Raw genomic sequence first — 16,856 nt, forward strand, 5'->3', positions numbered from 1 at the left:
CTACTACCCAAATGAGCTACAGGTCACATAGCAAACTCCTGATCAGAGACAGAAACTTTGCTCTATTGTTGTTCAGTTTATCTCTGTATGTAAAACCTTAAGTCTGTTACTTTGAAGGATCAAATGCAATTTTTATTTCAAATTCTCAGAAAACATTAATTTCAGTAGATTTTTAAATACCCAAAGGAGGTAAATTTGGATCCTACTCCTAAACATGTGATTTTTCACTTATGGTAGGAGCATGACAGTGCATTGTTGGTTGGTTCTGAATGGTACTGAACTCCTACAGCATCAACTAAAATAATATGTTAATTAAAACACAGACAGTGATACTAAAGAAACAGAGGAAGGAAAATTATATCAAATATCTGATCTTGAATTAAAATAGACCAGCAATAATGTGTAATCTTTCAAACAGATGAGATGTTTAGCTGTTATCAAGTAGCATACCAGCAGTGGTTTCGGGAGAATTATATCAAACTTGCACCCACTACGGTTCACATGTATTCTCTGATTCCACAAAATTCACTCATTTTAGGCAAAAATACTGAAGCAAGTTAATTCAAACATACTAAAGAAAATGGGGGGAAGGGGACCTTTTTAAATCAAAGTTACTTTTTTGTATCCTCTTCAAGCATTTTAGAAAAAATCCACTACACTGAAAAAAAATTTACTTATCCATCATGCTTCTAGTTTTAGATAAGACTAATCAGCAGAAGAAACAAAGTTGGAATCAAAACAATTCTTGGCTAAATGCATGTCCTCAGAAGACTTCCAGTCCATTGTCTAAACTGTAATGTTTTGGTAGCTTTCAGTGAAGTTACAAACTTTCAGCTGATCATCTAGACACCATTGACACATGGAAAGATCACTGGAAAAGACAATTATCTATCTAAAATGGACATCACCTGAAACAAATTTTTTTCTTGCTGTAAAACAGCCACAAGCAGTATATTGACAAGATGCACAAGCTCTTCTTCTTCACCCATTCAGAAGTTTTTATTTGGTTAATAAGTAAGTAATGAGAAATAACTAAAACCGGACCCTGAAATATCATTAACAGTTTAAGGAATAAAGCTCTGTTATTTCCTGAATTCACTCCATGCCATTTTTAATAAAAGAGCTTATGCAGATTTCTTCTCCTTACTAAAATTAAACCAGTATATGTTTCTTACATATTTAAATAGCCCCAACACCAGACACATATGAAATGTTATACTGAATTTTAATCCTTGTAAAGCATGATTACATAACACACTTACCATAAATCTTTTCAATAACACCCATTATAGGACTCAGTAAAGAGCACTTTCTACTACTATGCACTGTCAAATATTTCTGGCAGTATTGGGAATTGACTACAGCATATTTATTTTTTAAAATCAAGAGTTAACCTACGTATTCTGAACTTGCAAATAATACACAAGAGATTGTACTTCCATATAGGCTGCAGAAACATTCACTCTTTTTTTTTTATTATTTGTATATAAGAGTAAATTTTCTGTAACAATATGAATTAAAATTAATAGCTTATTTACTAGCTAAGAGGCTAGTAGTTATTTGTAATCATATTAATCAAAAGATAATTGAAAAATTCAAAGTTAATAATTAAGTGCACAAAATCTAGAATATAGGGATTTTCCACAGTACACTATACTAAATCAACATAGAATAGTTAAAAGCTGTAAAGCCAAAATCTTAATTTAAAAATTTAGTGTTTCTGACATCATCTTCCACCATTCCATCAACTCTTCTTTCTCCTCTTCTTTTCTTTCAGACAATGACTCCAGTTCAAAATCAACCTAAGAGAAACAATGAAAAACATTGGTAAGACTTGTAGAAAGAAAGGAGTGTAGGCTTTTAAGAGTCATTTATTATAAGGCATTTATTGTAAGAGTTATTTATTATAAGTTGTTTAACACAGACATGGGGCTTAGGGAGATACCTTCCATTTTGGGCTCGGTTTATTCCAAAGTGTCTCAAGGCTGATTTAATATGTGCAATACTAGTGTATCAGTACAATAAACTTATGTGAAAATGCATGTAGGTGAGCAAAATTTCCCCCCCCAAAAAGAGACTTTTTCATATATAATAGACAATAAAGCAACACACATGTGAGCACTTACCACAACTGCAGGGCTAAAGGGCACAGCAACTTTTTTAGTTATTGCTAGATAGCCTGGTGCTGAAGCTGTAAGTTTGTAATTTCCAGGTACAAGCAATCTCCAGTAATCACCATCCTTGGCTGTAAAGAACAAGAAGAAAAAAAAAATCCAAATAAATAGGTATAAAATTAATTATTAAAATTATTAAAATTAATTACTGGAGAGGGACTGTATATCTTATCAGAGCCCTTTCCTTTTGCCTGTCTAAAAGTATTCTTCTGTAAGAGCTCCAAAAACATGTCATTACAGATTTTCTTCTTTTCAGGTAAACAAAACACAGATTTAAATTCTGAAGCTGTGCCGTAGCCTACATGAAAGATTTTGCCCACTGAGTCTGAAAGTTCTCCAGCACACTGAAGAAAAGAGTAACATGGGACAAACCTCAGTGAGAACCTCATGAAGTTCAACAAGGTCAAGTGCAAGTTCCTGCACTTGGGTCAGGGCAAACCCAAGCACAGAAGGACACTGGGCTTAAACTGGATTGAAACCAGCCCTAAGGAACATTTCGGGGTGTTGGTTGCCAAGAAGCTTAACATGATCCAGCAGTGTGTGCTTGCAGCCCAGAAAGCCAATTGCATGGTGGGCTCAATTGAAAGGAGTATGACCAGCAGGTCGAGGGAGGTGATTCTGCCCCTCTGCTCTCATGAGACCCCACCTGCAGTACTGCATTCAGCTTTAGGGCCCCCAACACAAGAGGGTTTGGACATACTCGAGCAAGTCCACAGGGCCATAAAGACGACCAAAGGGCTGGAGCACCTCTCCTGCGAAGACAGGCTGAGAGAGCTGGGCTTGTTCAGCCTGGAGAAGAGAAGTCTTTGGGGAGAGCTTAGAGCAGCTCCAGTGCCTAAAGGGGACCTGCAAGAAATCTGAAGAGAGGCTATTTACAAGGGTGTGTAGTGACAGGACAGTTGGGAATGGTTTTAAACTGACAGAGGGGAGATTTAGATTAGACATTAGGAAGAAATTCTTCACTGTGAGAATGGTGAGATGCTGGCACAGGTTGCCCAGAGAAGTTGTGGGTGCCGCATCCCTGGCAGTGTTTTAAGGCCAAGTAGGATGGGGCTTTGAGCAACCTGGTCTACTGGAAGGTATCTCTGCCTGTGGCAGGAAGCAGACTGGAACTAAATGGTCTTTAAAGTCCCTTCCAACCCAAACCATTCTGTGATCATCTTTTTCAGTCATTAAAAACACATCCTCCTCTTGTCTAGAAATGACCTTCTCCCATTTTCACAAAGACTCTGATCCTCCCTGTACCAGCAGTGGGCAATTACCTAATTTCTCACAGGCTAATACTCTGAATTTCTCTATCTCCAGAAAATGTTGCAAAGCCGTTCTAAACGCCGTTTAAAAGACTTGGCCATGCTCTTACTGCCAGTTGCTTAAATGCTTTTTCAGCACAACTACATCTACACAGCTCACAGAGGGAAACATTACTTAAATGTCTGCAATTCACACAGTTAAAAACGTCAGTAGTCAGTCCAATTGTTCCCAGACTTTTCATAAAACAGAAGGGAAAAAAGTACTGCTGTGGAGCTATGATAATGATCTAATGATTCCTGGCACTGGAACAAAGCTGAATTTTAACTCATGAACAAAGAGTGGGGAAAAAAAAAAAAAAGCCAAAGAATATTTGCCCTTCTTTTTGAATATGCTAAAACTCAAGTACTTGTTTTCCTCAGTGATTTGACAATACATGACTTCCAGGCTTATACACACACAGTGATGTGAGAGGATTCATGGTTAGATGCTTTTCTGTACCACAGCATGAGCTGTAGTACTGTATCCATTACTCCCTTATACCTCAAAATACCTCCTTGCACAGCTTATTCTCTTTTTATTACTCCTGAAAATTGATTTCAAGCCTCTATACTTTTTGCCTTCTTATACATAGTGAAAGAAGGTGGCTAATGTTATCACAGACTGTTCTCCTGGTTGGCAGAAATGCTGGCCTCTTTGCAGGCGGTAAGAGAAAAAACACAAATTGAAGCCAACTGAAGGGTCTACCAGTCCTGTTTCATGGTATTATGCATCTCTAACAGTACATAATGTTGAGAAAATGACCATAATGAAAGCTCATACATAAAGCAGTAAAATTTTATTATTGTTTCTCTAATTAGCATCTTCATAGAATCACAGAATCATTAGGGTTGGAAGGGACCTCTGTGGATCATCTAGTCTAAACCCCCGTCAAGGCAGGTTGCACACAAACGTGTTCAGGTGGGTTTTTAACGTCTCCATTCCACAACCTCCCTGGGCAGCCCATTCCAGTGTTCTGCCACCATCAACGTAAAGAAGTTCTTCCTCATGTTGAGGTGAAACTTCTTGTGGTTTAGCTTATGGCCATTGCTCCTTGTCCTATCACAGGCACAACTGAAAAGAGTCTGGCACCATCCTCCTGGCACCAGCCTTTGAGATATTTATATGCATTAATGAGATCCCCTCTCAGTTTTCTCTTCTCTAGACTAAACAGGCAGAGCTCCCAGAGTCTCTCCCCATACAAAAGATGCTCCCAATCCCTGATCATCCTTGTGGCCCTCTGCTGGACCCTTTCCAGTAGCTCCTTGTCTTTCTTGTCCTGAGGAGGCCAGAACTAGACACAGCACTCCACATGTGGCCTCACTAGGGTCCAGTAGACGGGGAGGATTACCTCCCTCGACCTGCTCACCACACTCCTACTGGTACACCCCAGGATACTATTGGCCCTCCTGGCCACAAAGGCACACTACCGGCTCATAGTCAACTTGTCATCTACCAGTACTCCCAGGAGTATTATGCAAACAAGACAAAATGGTCATTCAGAATAAGAAAACATAGGTCTACAAGGAAGACTGCAAGTTTACACCGTGTGAGCTACCTTTGAATTCATTCCTAGAACAAAGGACCACCACCAAAGAGGTGACACATAATTTTCTACAAACACCAGCACAATAATTTCTTCTTTTAGAACTGTCCTTCTAAAACAAGGTCACATAATTGTAAACAGCAGAGAGAATTTATCTTTGCAGAAGTAAGTTATGCAAACTGAAAATCTGACAAGAATTTGCATACCAAAGTGTATGACTGCATTGTAAGTAATATAACACTTCTGGACTACAATTTAGCCTTCAAACTCAAAATGGCACTGCCGTATAGGACTTCAGATCCTGACAGAGCTGTGAAACACTACTTGCACCACAAATCAGAAAACAAACTCAGCACAAATAACCAGCAGCCACCAGAACCAATTCACTCCAGAGATCCATGAAATCCCAACAACCAGTTTCAGCTGGTCTGAGAACAAAATACAAGAGAAAAAAAAATGAAATCCTGCAGGCAGCAAGCTGCTTGAGGCACAACATGCTTGCCTGGCATCAAAATTTTGCTTCCTTAAAGCTTCAGATAGCAGAATCTGAAATGGTTCCATGTTGCCAAGCAGAGGGAGGAGCAGTATATTCTATCACTTCTTGTTTTGCTGAGGCTCACCTGATGTAATGTCATGGCTTATCCCCTCCACAGAAATCGTAGCATTTGCTATTGGATTGCCCTGAAGGTCTTTAACAAATCCCTTCACTCCTCGATGAATCTAAAATGAATAAATAAAGTCAGAAATACATGGAAAATCACAGGAAATTTCATTCAGAAAGATGGCCTTTTCATCAGCGAGATATCTACTGATGCATGTTACAAGTCCCATGGTCTACATGCTGACACCTACCAAGGATAATTACTAAACATCATAATAGGACAAATAGTGAAGAGGAAAAATAATTCAGCTGGTAATTGTACTAATTCCTCTGTGCAATGAAAGCATTTCTCAGAAATAGGCAGCAAATAATATATATGAACAATGACTTGAAAGTCATTGTCACTGCGGATTAACCACTGTGCTTTGAAAGACAGCCTAATAGAAAAACAACCAACTTTTTTTTTTTTTTTTAAGTTTCATCAGAAAGAAGAATTTAGGGTAATAATGGACATCACTTCTTAAAAAGGAAACATTAACAAGGTTAAATGAGGCCACTTGGACTTTGATGGGCAATCCCTGTGTGAGATGCTTGAGCTCTCTATTGTGCACCCAAAACATCCAGATCTTTGAGCTGGGGCCTCATAGAGTCACAACACTCCCTACAAGGCCTGTGACAGAAAAGTGATGGTGCATCATGTCCTAGTTTCTTCTTGCATCTTAGACAACATACACGAGGTAACAGCACCAGCAGTACCTAACCTTCCTGTTCTCACCACATATGAATTTAAAGCACTGATTTAATTGCCGTGACCGGTTCTGCTCATATTCTTTAAGGATAATCTGAAAGCAGAGCTCCTCAGAGGCAAGAAGCTGAGTTCAACTACTTTTTCACAACCTGAGGTAGGGAGCTCTCTGCCCCAGAGAATGGGACAATTTGAACCTGTGCAGAGATGCATCTCATTGGGAGCCTGGAAACTAAATGCAGAAGTACTGTGGAGTTAGGCTTCTCTGATTCTGTGATATTTGAAAAAATTTGTGGATAACAAAGTTTATTTTGAGATTTTGATATTCCCCTTTATGAACCTATATAGTGTATTCAGCTGCCATAATTTAATTCACCAGAATCCTCTAATTTACCCCATCAGAAGCCTGATACAGATCAGCTTAGAAAAGCACCATCCTCAACAATCACAGGGGAGCTGAAGCACAGAGATGCACTTCTTACCCTGTAAGAGGATAAAAAGCAATGCCAGATAGACCATCTGAACTTCAAGGATAAAGCCAGCAGCTCCACAGGAGCAAAGGAAGTTGGCAGAATAATCTCTTACACATTTGTAATTTTTAAAATGCAGTGACACCATAGTTTTCCATGAGTCAGAAAATTAATCCACATGAAAAGGAACTGAACAATTTGAGATGTACCCCATAACAAATGGGTAAAAACCTGCAGGGTGGGTAGAGCCTTTTCCTCAGCCCACATACGAATCACTAGCAGAATGATATGACTCAAATACTTCAAAATACTCAAATACTTCAGATTTCTGGCTAGCTAAAGCATTTTTGCACAAATAAGTTCTAAAAGAAATTAACGTATGAAGTGTCTGGCACTACTAAAAAAGTATGCTTCTGATTTCACAATCCCACATGTGCAGCCATTAATGATATCAGATATATTTGTGTTCTTTAACTACAATATCCAGGTTTCAGGAATTCGATACTCCCACACTGCTTGAAAGCATCATTTCCGTGCAGCCTCTTACATTGGCATGAAATGATTAAAAACAGAAACAAACCAACAGAAAAAAACAACAACATACACAAATCCCCCCAAGTTTATTTTAGAGTCTTAACACCTAACAACCCATTAGCGCAATATTATCTAAATCAGAGAGCAGCAGAATATCCAGAAAACCAGGATTAGAGGCGTCCCCTGACATTACACTGAATTGCCAGGCAGCTGAAGTCTAATCCAGCTGTCTAGGCTCCCTATGCACCCACAGTGATCCATCCCACGTCTGTACACACGTTTTCATATCTGTAGAGGGCAATCCATCTCTCTTAGTATACACACTAGTGCTGGCAGAATGAATTATACTCTCTGGTGATGTGTATTTCTTTTTTTTGAGGAAGCTAATACAAATCATTTAAATTAAATGTCTGCAGGAGCTTAAATAAGGTGTTAAGATGTACCATAACATCTTCTCTCCTTTCCCCTCTTCTTCCACATAATTAGAAAGATTAACATAGGATTTACCACCCTAGAGACATACAAGAACTATGGAGCACCAGTTGGATTAATATGAAATTTTGAATTAGATGTTCACACAACACAAAGTTTATAAATTTTATGCACAATAACTAGAGTTTCGCCATCCTCTTTTCTGTTACCTGTTCAATGTAATTGATAAGAGAGTTCTTGTTGTCCTCCCAGTAGCCCTTCAGAGTTTCTTCAGGTGGGAACTTTTCACAGCTAAGCTCTACTGTGATTTCAAAGCAGTTGCTGCTGAGGTAGTTGAAATCCTGCATCCCTGCAACGCCAAAAAAAAAAAAAAAAAAAGAGAATTAGTGATGCATTTTGTGTTCTTCTGGAATATATAAAGGGGAACACATGAGATGCTTAATACACCTATTAAGAAAAGAATAGGTATAAATACAGTTGGTGCAGTTCTCAATTCAGAAGCTTTAAACTGGAGAAATCAGACAGACAATTAAGTCCCCAAAAATTTTCTTCCCAGGTAAAGTTTGGAAAAGACTTGACACCTTGTCTGTATACTTCTACCTGATGCTGCACCTGGCCAGTATACTTCTGCCTGACACATGGTTTTGGATTGCTGACAAATTATTTTTAATCTCTTCAGGAATAGAAAATTATTTCCAATTTTGCCTAAAATATTTCCATATGACAGTAAAAGATGATCACCTTTGTAAGCCAAGAAGAATGTCAATGAATTATAAAGCAAATGAAACATGATAAAGTGACTTTGAAAAAGGGATTTATAAAGATGGGATAAAAACATGTTGGTTTGGGGTTTTTTTTCTGAAAATATCAAGTTCCAACTTAGTTACATTTTACACTAAAAACATCCACTTGTTAAGTAATATTCTTTTTCTAGCTTTTCTGCATAGATTCCACACATTTTCAAAAAAAAAAAAAAAAAAACACAAACAAAAAACAAACGAACAAACAAAAACCTAAAAGCAAACTTCCTATAAACTTTATTTACATGGATTTTTTATCATTGGTAGGAGTATTTCCCACCCATTCAATGCTGCTACAAAATCAGTACTGGATAGCCTTCAATCAAGAAGAAAAAAGAAGCATTACTGTTAATGCAACTTTAATCATAGGAATTTAAATATATATATATGATAGCATCATCACTAGAAATAAAAATTGATGGGAAAGATACACTCTTTTACATTTCTGTGTCCCTTCTCTTACTACATGGAAATATTGCTATTTTCTCAAATCAGTGAACTGGTAACCAAAGGAGTTTCTACCATTGTAACTGGATAAACCAGCTAGGGAGGGACTGTAGCTGTCCCCAGAAGAGTTATAAATATATTTCTTGCAGAAGCTGGTGTAGAATTAGCTCTTGCCTTCCCAGCCTATCTGGCTAGCAGAGTAATTGGATTCTCAAACGCAGGACTGAAAAGAAAAAGGCTATCAAGCATTTTGAGCATCCCCATGGAGGTCAATGGGGGATTTAAAAGTGATTCAACCACAGCTAATTCATTCAGCCCTATATTCCCCCATGAGAGCTACACAAAAGACCTAATTTTTACTGAAGCACCAGTGTTATTTACCAGTCCAGAAACATCCAGAGAGCTGATGTCATATCCAAAAGAGAAGCGTGAGGGCAACAAACAGGTTGAGTCAGGTGGGATTTTGCCAGCACACTAGGGTGAAGAATCTATTTTCTGCCAACCAGACTGGTAAGAACAGGGATTTTTCAGATTCCTAAAAGAACCTTTTTGTTTCTAAACCTTTCTTAGATGGCTAAAAAATGAAGATATAGAGGGCAAAGCTGCTCCTGAGAGGGACAGCTTTGACATTCCAACAGGCAGAATGCAAAATGGACCATTCAGCAGTACACACCGATAGAGCAGCAGAGTTGTAAGTAAAATCCTGACAGGAGTGCTGACTGCCAGGCATCTGTTCTAGGCATTTGAAAATATTGTTTTTCTTGATTTTTGCCTCTCTTCTACAAGAAAGGAAGACTCTGTGAAGAGGAGAACTGGGAGCCGAAGGGCACAATGTAACTCTACTGTGGTGTTAGCAACTCTTGACCATATTGCCCCAATTCTCAGCAAGTTCCCCCCTTCCCTTTCCCAAAGAGAGGGATGCCCTAGTTTCTCAAGAACAGAATACAGAAGCAATATATTTCCTAGTTTTGTGCACAATATCTACATCTTATAGTTTCTTTTCCACCTCCTGGTCTGGTCCACAGTTCATATATGTTGCTTCTGAAAAGTTTTCAGACTAAAGCTTCCAAGAAAAATTTTCACTTGAACTAAGCAATGTTTAGTTATTTTCCTTAGCACTAGACATGGATATAACAGAACTGGTTTTGTTGAATTAGTTTTGTTTTCTTAAGTCAGCCTGTGGCAAACATCACCATGGAGGTTTCATTCAAAGTCACAGCTTGACAGCTGATTTCTACACTTGGGAAAAAAAATAAAAACCCCAACAAACAGATTCATGCCTTATGGTTCAAACTATATGCCATCTCTCTATTTTTTATTAGCTGCACCATATTAGGATCATAGATCCTGGTTAGAACTAGAAAAAGAAAGGTTCCAGGGAATTTACAGTCTAACTTAAAATAAGATCCGAAAGGAGGAAATAATTCCAACTTTCCAAAAAAGTTTTTCCAATGGAAAAATGTGCCTTTGGCATGTGCAGTTTAGCAAAATCAAAGCATTTCATCAAAACAATGGAAATACTGTTTTTTCAATGCATTTTCCTACAGAAAAAGAAGCTGAAGTTAAATATGTCCATGCTTTTATAGTTAATACCCAATATTTCATTAAGGTGACTTTTAACTGAATTGAAACAAATTTTAAGTATTAAACCTCTCAGTATTCTTTTTTTTACTTATGCAAACTCTGTTTTATCAAAGGCATTTTAATGCTTCCAATTCAAAGTCTGTGGAAAGTTTCACACAAAGGGAAATTTTTGCTTTTCAGTATATTGAGAAATGTCAACATTTTACCTTACATGCAGTCCCTATAATTGTGGTACCACAGCAGAGGAAACATGCTGCCGCCATGAAGATTGGGAATGACAGCTTTAAGAAAAAGCAGGTGATCTTTGGCTGTGTGAGCCCTACCAGTTGTTGTTTGATTTTTAATTTCTTTACATGAGCTTAATTATTTTCCTGGTCTAGTACCCTCTTTAGTGCAACAGGAGCAGAATTAGGCTACCACCCAGGCTGTGTAATACTTTGGGAGATTTCTGTTCATTCCAGCTAAAAACTTAAAATTCATTCAGAGACTGTAATTGAATATTAGGAGGAATGCAAACAGTAAGACTGGTATGTATGTTGAGAGTTATCTGGTACAAATCAATGAAGCCAATGCACAGGCAAATCATTCCAATACAAACTTTGTTTCTAGCTCAGAAATCCCCAAAAGTTTTATCTGAGTTTAGCAGACACAGAGGACTCAAAGATTTAGAGAGCCCAACACCTTTTTGCCTCGGTTTACAAAGAAAGTGGCATATAAAAATGCTTAGTAAAAAGGAAGGTGTCCCCGCCCATGGCAGGGGGGTTGGAACTAGATGATCTTAAGGTCCTTTCCAACCCTAACTATTCTATGATTCTATGAATTAAATGTCTCATTTCAGGCTGGCCTTCTATACTTCTCCCAGAAAATTAATCTTGAAATGGCCATAGTAGCTTTGTTGTTCCTCTTAGCACAGAAGGCTCTACCAAAGTCTAGCAGAAAACAATCTGGGCAGGAGTCAGGCACTAATTAAGCCACAAAGTATGGAGATGCAAATATCTTCACATCTGGTTTTGTTCTCATGGAAATCAAAAGCCGCTGTCAATAATGCTGCAAAACCAGCCCTCACCACTTCCTCCAGTGTTGGATGCTTTCATTATTGAGGTTAAAATGAATATTCAGTAGCCTGCTCTCTCTGATAAGGGTTTGTTAGGGGAGTTTTTAATCTTTTTTTTTTTTTTTTTTTAAAAAGGCAATAAAACCCCACACACAAACCTTAAGCTTGTGTGATAGCATAGCAATCACTTGCCCACTGTAGAACTATTAAATTTGCAATAACCTGAACCCTAACTGCACAAAACACTGTAGAAAAAGCAATGAAAGAGGAATATTTTAACAGACATCACAAAACAGACATCACAATGAGCTTTATGGGATTTTACAGATGTAGTGTGGTGAGTGATCTGCCTTATATTTAGCATTAACGAGACAAAAAGTTTCAGATAAGGTGGTGGTATTCTAAACTACAATTAAACCAGTGAAAATTCAAGCTTAAAATAACCACCAGTGACACAGAGCCCCCACGAAGTGGGACTCACCTCCTGGGACGCTGTACCATGCACCACCATTAGTTGTTCCATCCACAAAGCTGCTATCATCGTCATTTTTACGACACGGTGGTCTGTTTGGATCAGACATAGCGGGATTAAAAGAAGAATAACTGCGAGCCAGGCTTTGGAAAATAGCATCATCAGGGCAGGAGCTGTATTCATGAGCACTGCCTAGGGAAGAAAGAAAGTTTAGGAATGGGGATTATTAAAAGGGCAGTCATACCAACTGGTCTCACAACCTAGATTACCAATTCTGCACAGCATGACTGTTCCTGGAAATTCTCCGTACAGGGGTAATTGTCCTACAGCATCACAAACTAATATAACATTATCTTAATAATGTTAACATTTCCCCAATATTTCATCAACTGCCTGTAGCAGGCTGCCCCATTACTAAGGTGACCATTAGTATCGGTCAATATTTCTGAAAATATTAATTTAAAAATGCACCAAAAAATCTAAGCTATTTTAGGCTTTAGATATTTTCTTAATAAGAAAAACACAGTATGTAGACAAAGGTCTCTCCCTAAAGAGTTTTACAGTCTGATATTAAAAACATTTGCAATTAAACTGTGAGAAAGTAGATTGAAGGAAGACAATCACAAACAATACCATCATATCATGACCATTTCAATCATGTGCACATTCTCTAGTAGAAGAAAAAGCAAATTAATATTGCTGTGTGCTAAATGAGAACATCTCATCCACAATGTCATCCTTCTAATATGGGATCAATACTGAGAAAGCTGAGACAACAGTAGTTGTTTCTATTAACACACTACTGCTTCCAGAAAACCACCTCTTAAAGGTGCAAGTAGAGAAACCTTAGGTCATACAGGCAGCCTAGCCACAGCTCTCTCACTTCAGTTAGCCGGGTATGAACAGCCCCAGCTAATTTAAGAGGTAAGTTGCCTTGATTAAAATATCTGAGGGACTATGATTCCCTCAGGTATTACATCATTTTTGTGGTGTAGCTCTACCAAAGCAAACTATAATCTTCACAACTAGAAAACACGCTCATACAGTGACTAGCTGCAAACGTGATTACTATGTTAAAATAAGTCATTACAATGCAATGACACGATATTTATGAAGGAGACCTTAGGTAGCAGTGAAATAAGCGTAAAATGTCATTTCTATCTTGTACTATTTCATGTTAACTTCTATTACATACCACTCCGAGTCTCATCATAAGGATAGTTTGCAACGAGATCTCCTCCATGAAGATTGGCAGAGAGCACGAAGGGAATATCCATAATCCAGTGAATGACACCTTTTGTTTCAGGAGCAAGCTACAACGATATAGCATTGCCAGCAGTTATAAATTGGCAATTCAACACAGAAATTTACTCAATTATGTACTGTGGCCTTAATTATTATCACATATATTTTGAAGACATTTAAATGAACAGCAGTTTTATTTTGGCTTCAGAGAGAACTGACAGTCTTTTACATCAGGTTTATAATTATTTAAGTAGATTAATATAAGTCTAAAATTGGTGCAAATCAGTTTAGAATGAGAGCACAAATAAAGCAATCTCAATCTTCTACTAAAAAAAAAAAAAAAAAAAAAACCCTACCAAATTTTGAACCAAGGAAAATAAACTAATTCAAAACAAATGTTGGTAGGATGCAGTGTGTTCTCTGCACAGAAAGTAAAATTACTTTCACTTAATAATTTGAAGAAAGAATATGGCTATTAAGGCCACAAACCTATGGTACTGCAGTCACAACACTGTATTTTCTAGGACCCCCTCTGAGGGTAAATACATTAAGACAAAAATCCCTCCAGAAACACACTTGCATATTTAAGGCTTAAGCTTAACAAAAATGCATGTGCTGTATGTGAGCCACATAGCCAGCAATGTAATTAAGCACAATACACAAGAGTTTCTGGGAATGGTAAAAATGCAGAATATCTGAAAGAGTTGCTCCAAATCAAGGGAGAAGGCTGCACAATCTCTGGCCTTAAAATAAAACATGGTTTAAGTGAGGAATTTTCTAAGGATTAAGCAATATGGACCAAAAGATTTTACTACAGTAATTCATTTTGACAAAACCTTTCAGAAGCATCAGACGGATAAATTTAACAAAATGAACAAAGTATTTAGAGCTTGAATCATAAAGACACAACTCTTAGAGGTGGCTACATGTCTACTTGCATAAGAGATGGACATGTAAGTGATCCACTATTTAGCTCCTACTTACTTTAGGATTCTGGTCCACAGCTTTTTTCATGTTTTTCAGTAGATGGTTGTTTGGGCCTCCTTCTTTCTCATTAACATAGACTATTCTATCAAGATCAGGGAAATTTCGGTTTAGATCTATCCCTTGGGCATTGCTTCGACCAACAAACCAGTCTTTAAGCTCACCAGGCTGAATAAGGAAAAGGAAGAAAAGAGAAGGGAGATGAGTACATTCAGGAGATTACATATCAAGCCTTGTATGGGTGTATTTTCCATATAAATTTGAATCATGGGTTTACTTCCCATGTTCTCAAGAATTAGAAGGGATCGTGTGACAGTAAAAACTTCTGAAGCACCAAGAGCTGAGTCACCCCTATTCCTTCCTAGAGCTCTGTGGGAACAAAACAAACCTTTGTTTCACTGAGGGTCTTGGAGGAGAGGATCATTCACGTAGTGACAGATCTGGACTAAAGATGGGCAAAATTACCAGCAACATCAGATTTTTCAGTGTCTGCTGAGTTTTTCCCGAGAGCTGGTTTTTCCCCATTGCATCATGCCTATGGTCGTGAATTAGAGACTTCATTTTAGTGAGCCTCAGAACAGCTGCAGATTTATCAGGCAGCCACAAGGACCATTTTCACTCATTTCAAAGTTTCTCTAAATGGCTTCAGGGTAAAGAAGTACTTTAATCTTTATTTACTAGAGATTTTTATTCTTATGGTGAATATCAGCTATGTTCACTGAAATTGTAGCACTGAATAAAGATGCAATGATGATTTTTGCAAAGTATTTTCTTTAAGTTGATTTTCTAAAATGGCTTCGGGTTGCATTAAGGAAATGCCTTCAGAGAACATAGCTTTCCCTAGCTTGTCTCTGTAAGCTTTCAGTACACTTTAAAGTAGGTTTAGTTTGGTTACTGGTTTTAATCTTGGGGTATACTGAGTCTACTGCCACACACTGGGTACAGGATCAAGATAGTTATAAGTTAGAATAACAGTGGCACTAAACTAAATTGTATTATAAACAATATGCAACTTGTAAAGCAACCATGTAAAAACAAGTGTACTTTGACTAAGGAGCAAAAGTTTCAAACCAGAATCTCTACAGAGACAGATTTCGAAGTAAAATAATGAACCAACTTCATGACAGCTTCTGCTTCGTTGCCACGAGAGGGAGACATACGACCAAATATGGCTTAAAAGAGGTCTGTGGTTTTGTGGGTTTTTTTAAGACTTCACAAGAATCAGTTTGATAAAGTTCTTAATAAGATTTTACTTATTTAATCATAAATAAGTAGTCATATAAAAAGATCCAACATTTCTATATTATTTTAAAAAATAAATACACCTTGTAAAACAAGAAACATCTTATTTTTGTTTAGAACATAATACACACTAAAAGCTGTATATAACAGGGTCCTATTTGCCCTCTATTTGCTAAGTATACACTAAACACACTGCATGTTTCCTGACTGAGTCATCATCCTAAAATACATGCTAATTTTCTTGACAAATATCTTAATTAAAGTACCTCCTGCCTGAAATTTAGAATCAAAGCTATTCATGTTGAAAAGATGGTTCTCAAAGTTTACTTGGTTTGCGATCAAGCTCTGATGAGTGTGAATAATCCATGCATATGCATTTACATGAGGAATTTTTTAAAGGAAAGATCAACTTTCCCTTTTTTACCACTTTTGAAGCATCATGTATTACTAGAAGTTAGTTGTTTAGGAAGCAGTTCAGTTAATGAACTGAATAGAAATTCAGTCAATGAAAGAATATGCATGAAACATAAACATCATATATTTCAAAATACACTAAACTCACAAGAGAGTCAGGTATTTGTTGAAAACCCAAGCATAAAATCCTCCTTGTTAAACAGAACAAGCCTACTCTACTATTAGCAAATACTTCAGTTATGTTGTTCCATTCAACATCACCAAGACTTCATGTACCTGTAAAACTGCTAATCTAAGTTGTCATTAATATGTTCTAAGGTTGGTGCAAATGTTTATAACTATTCTTATATATGTAGCCTTACAAACCTGGGATGCTGCCTTCTCAAAGCCATCTGGGTTCAAAGATGGCATGATATGGATACGAGTACTATGGATCAAGTTGATAATAGTTTCATTTCCTTTCTGGTATTCATTGCACAAGTACTGAGCCAGGAAGATGAGCAACTCCCTCCCGACAGCTTCATTTCCGTGCATATTCCCAACATATTTAAATTCTGGTTCTCCTGCAAGAAGAAGGAAGAATATGTCTTAGAAGAACATATAAAAATCACCCATCGACTGGATCACACAGCACACCCAAGATGTGAGTATCACTATTACTACAACTGGCCACAGGATCCCCAGGAAGATACAAACCTCCTTCAGAAAAGCAAATTTAGTCCTTTAATAAACTCTGGCTAAACAAATAGTAATTTATATTCATCTGTTTGGCAAAGGCAGAGAAAGTATACCAGAATGCCGAAAAAAATGCTTAACACTGCTATT

General features: G+C 37.5%; 1 protein-coding gene across 1 annotated transcript in view; it reads right to left on the minus strand.

The window, feature by feature from the left end:
- Nucleotides 1–1,703: 1,703 nt before the first annotated feature.
- CPE (carboxypeptidase E) overlaps nt 1,704–16,856 on the minus strand; it is a gene marked incomplete at both ends in the record, with an annotated part of 55,221 nt that continues 40,068 nt past the window's right edge. Inside the window, 8 exons of the mRNA XM_080636532.1 lie at nt 1,704–1,802; nt 2,127–2,245; nt 5,628–5,727; nt 7,999–8,138; nt 12,156–12,334; nt 13,338–13,459; nt 14,376–14,543; nt 16,398–16,594. Coding sequence (XP_080492658.1) covers nt 1,704–1,802; nt 2,127–2,245; nt 5,628–5,727; nt 7,999–8,138; nt 12,156–12,334; nt 13,338–13,459; nt 14,376–14,543; nt 16,398–16,594 — 1,124 coding nt within the window. The remainder of the gene's footprint in view (nt 1,803–2,126; nt 2,246–5,627; nt 5,728–7,998; nt 8,139–12,155; nt 12,335–13,337; nt 13,460–14,375; nt 14,544–16,397; nt 16,595–16,856) is intronic.

The sequence above is a fragment of the Psittacula echo genome (assembly GCF_963264785.1).
Source record: "Psittacula echo genome assembly, chromosome: 1".
In the NCBI taxonomy this organism is placed as follows: Eukaryota; Metazoa; Chordata; class Aves; order Psittaciformes; family Psittacidae; genus Psittacula; species Psittacula echo.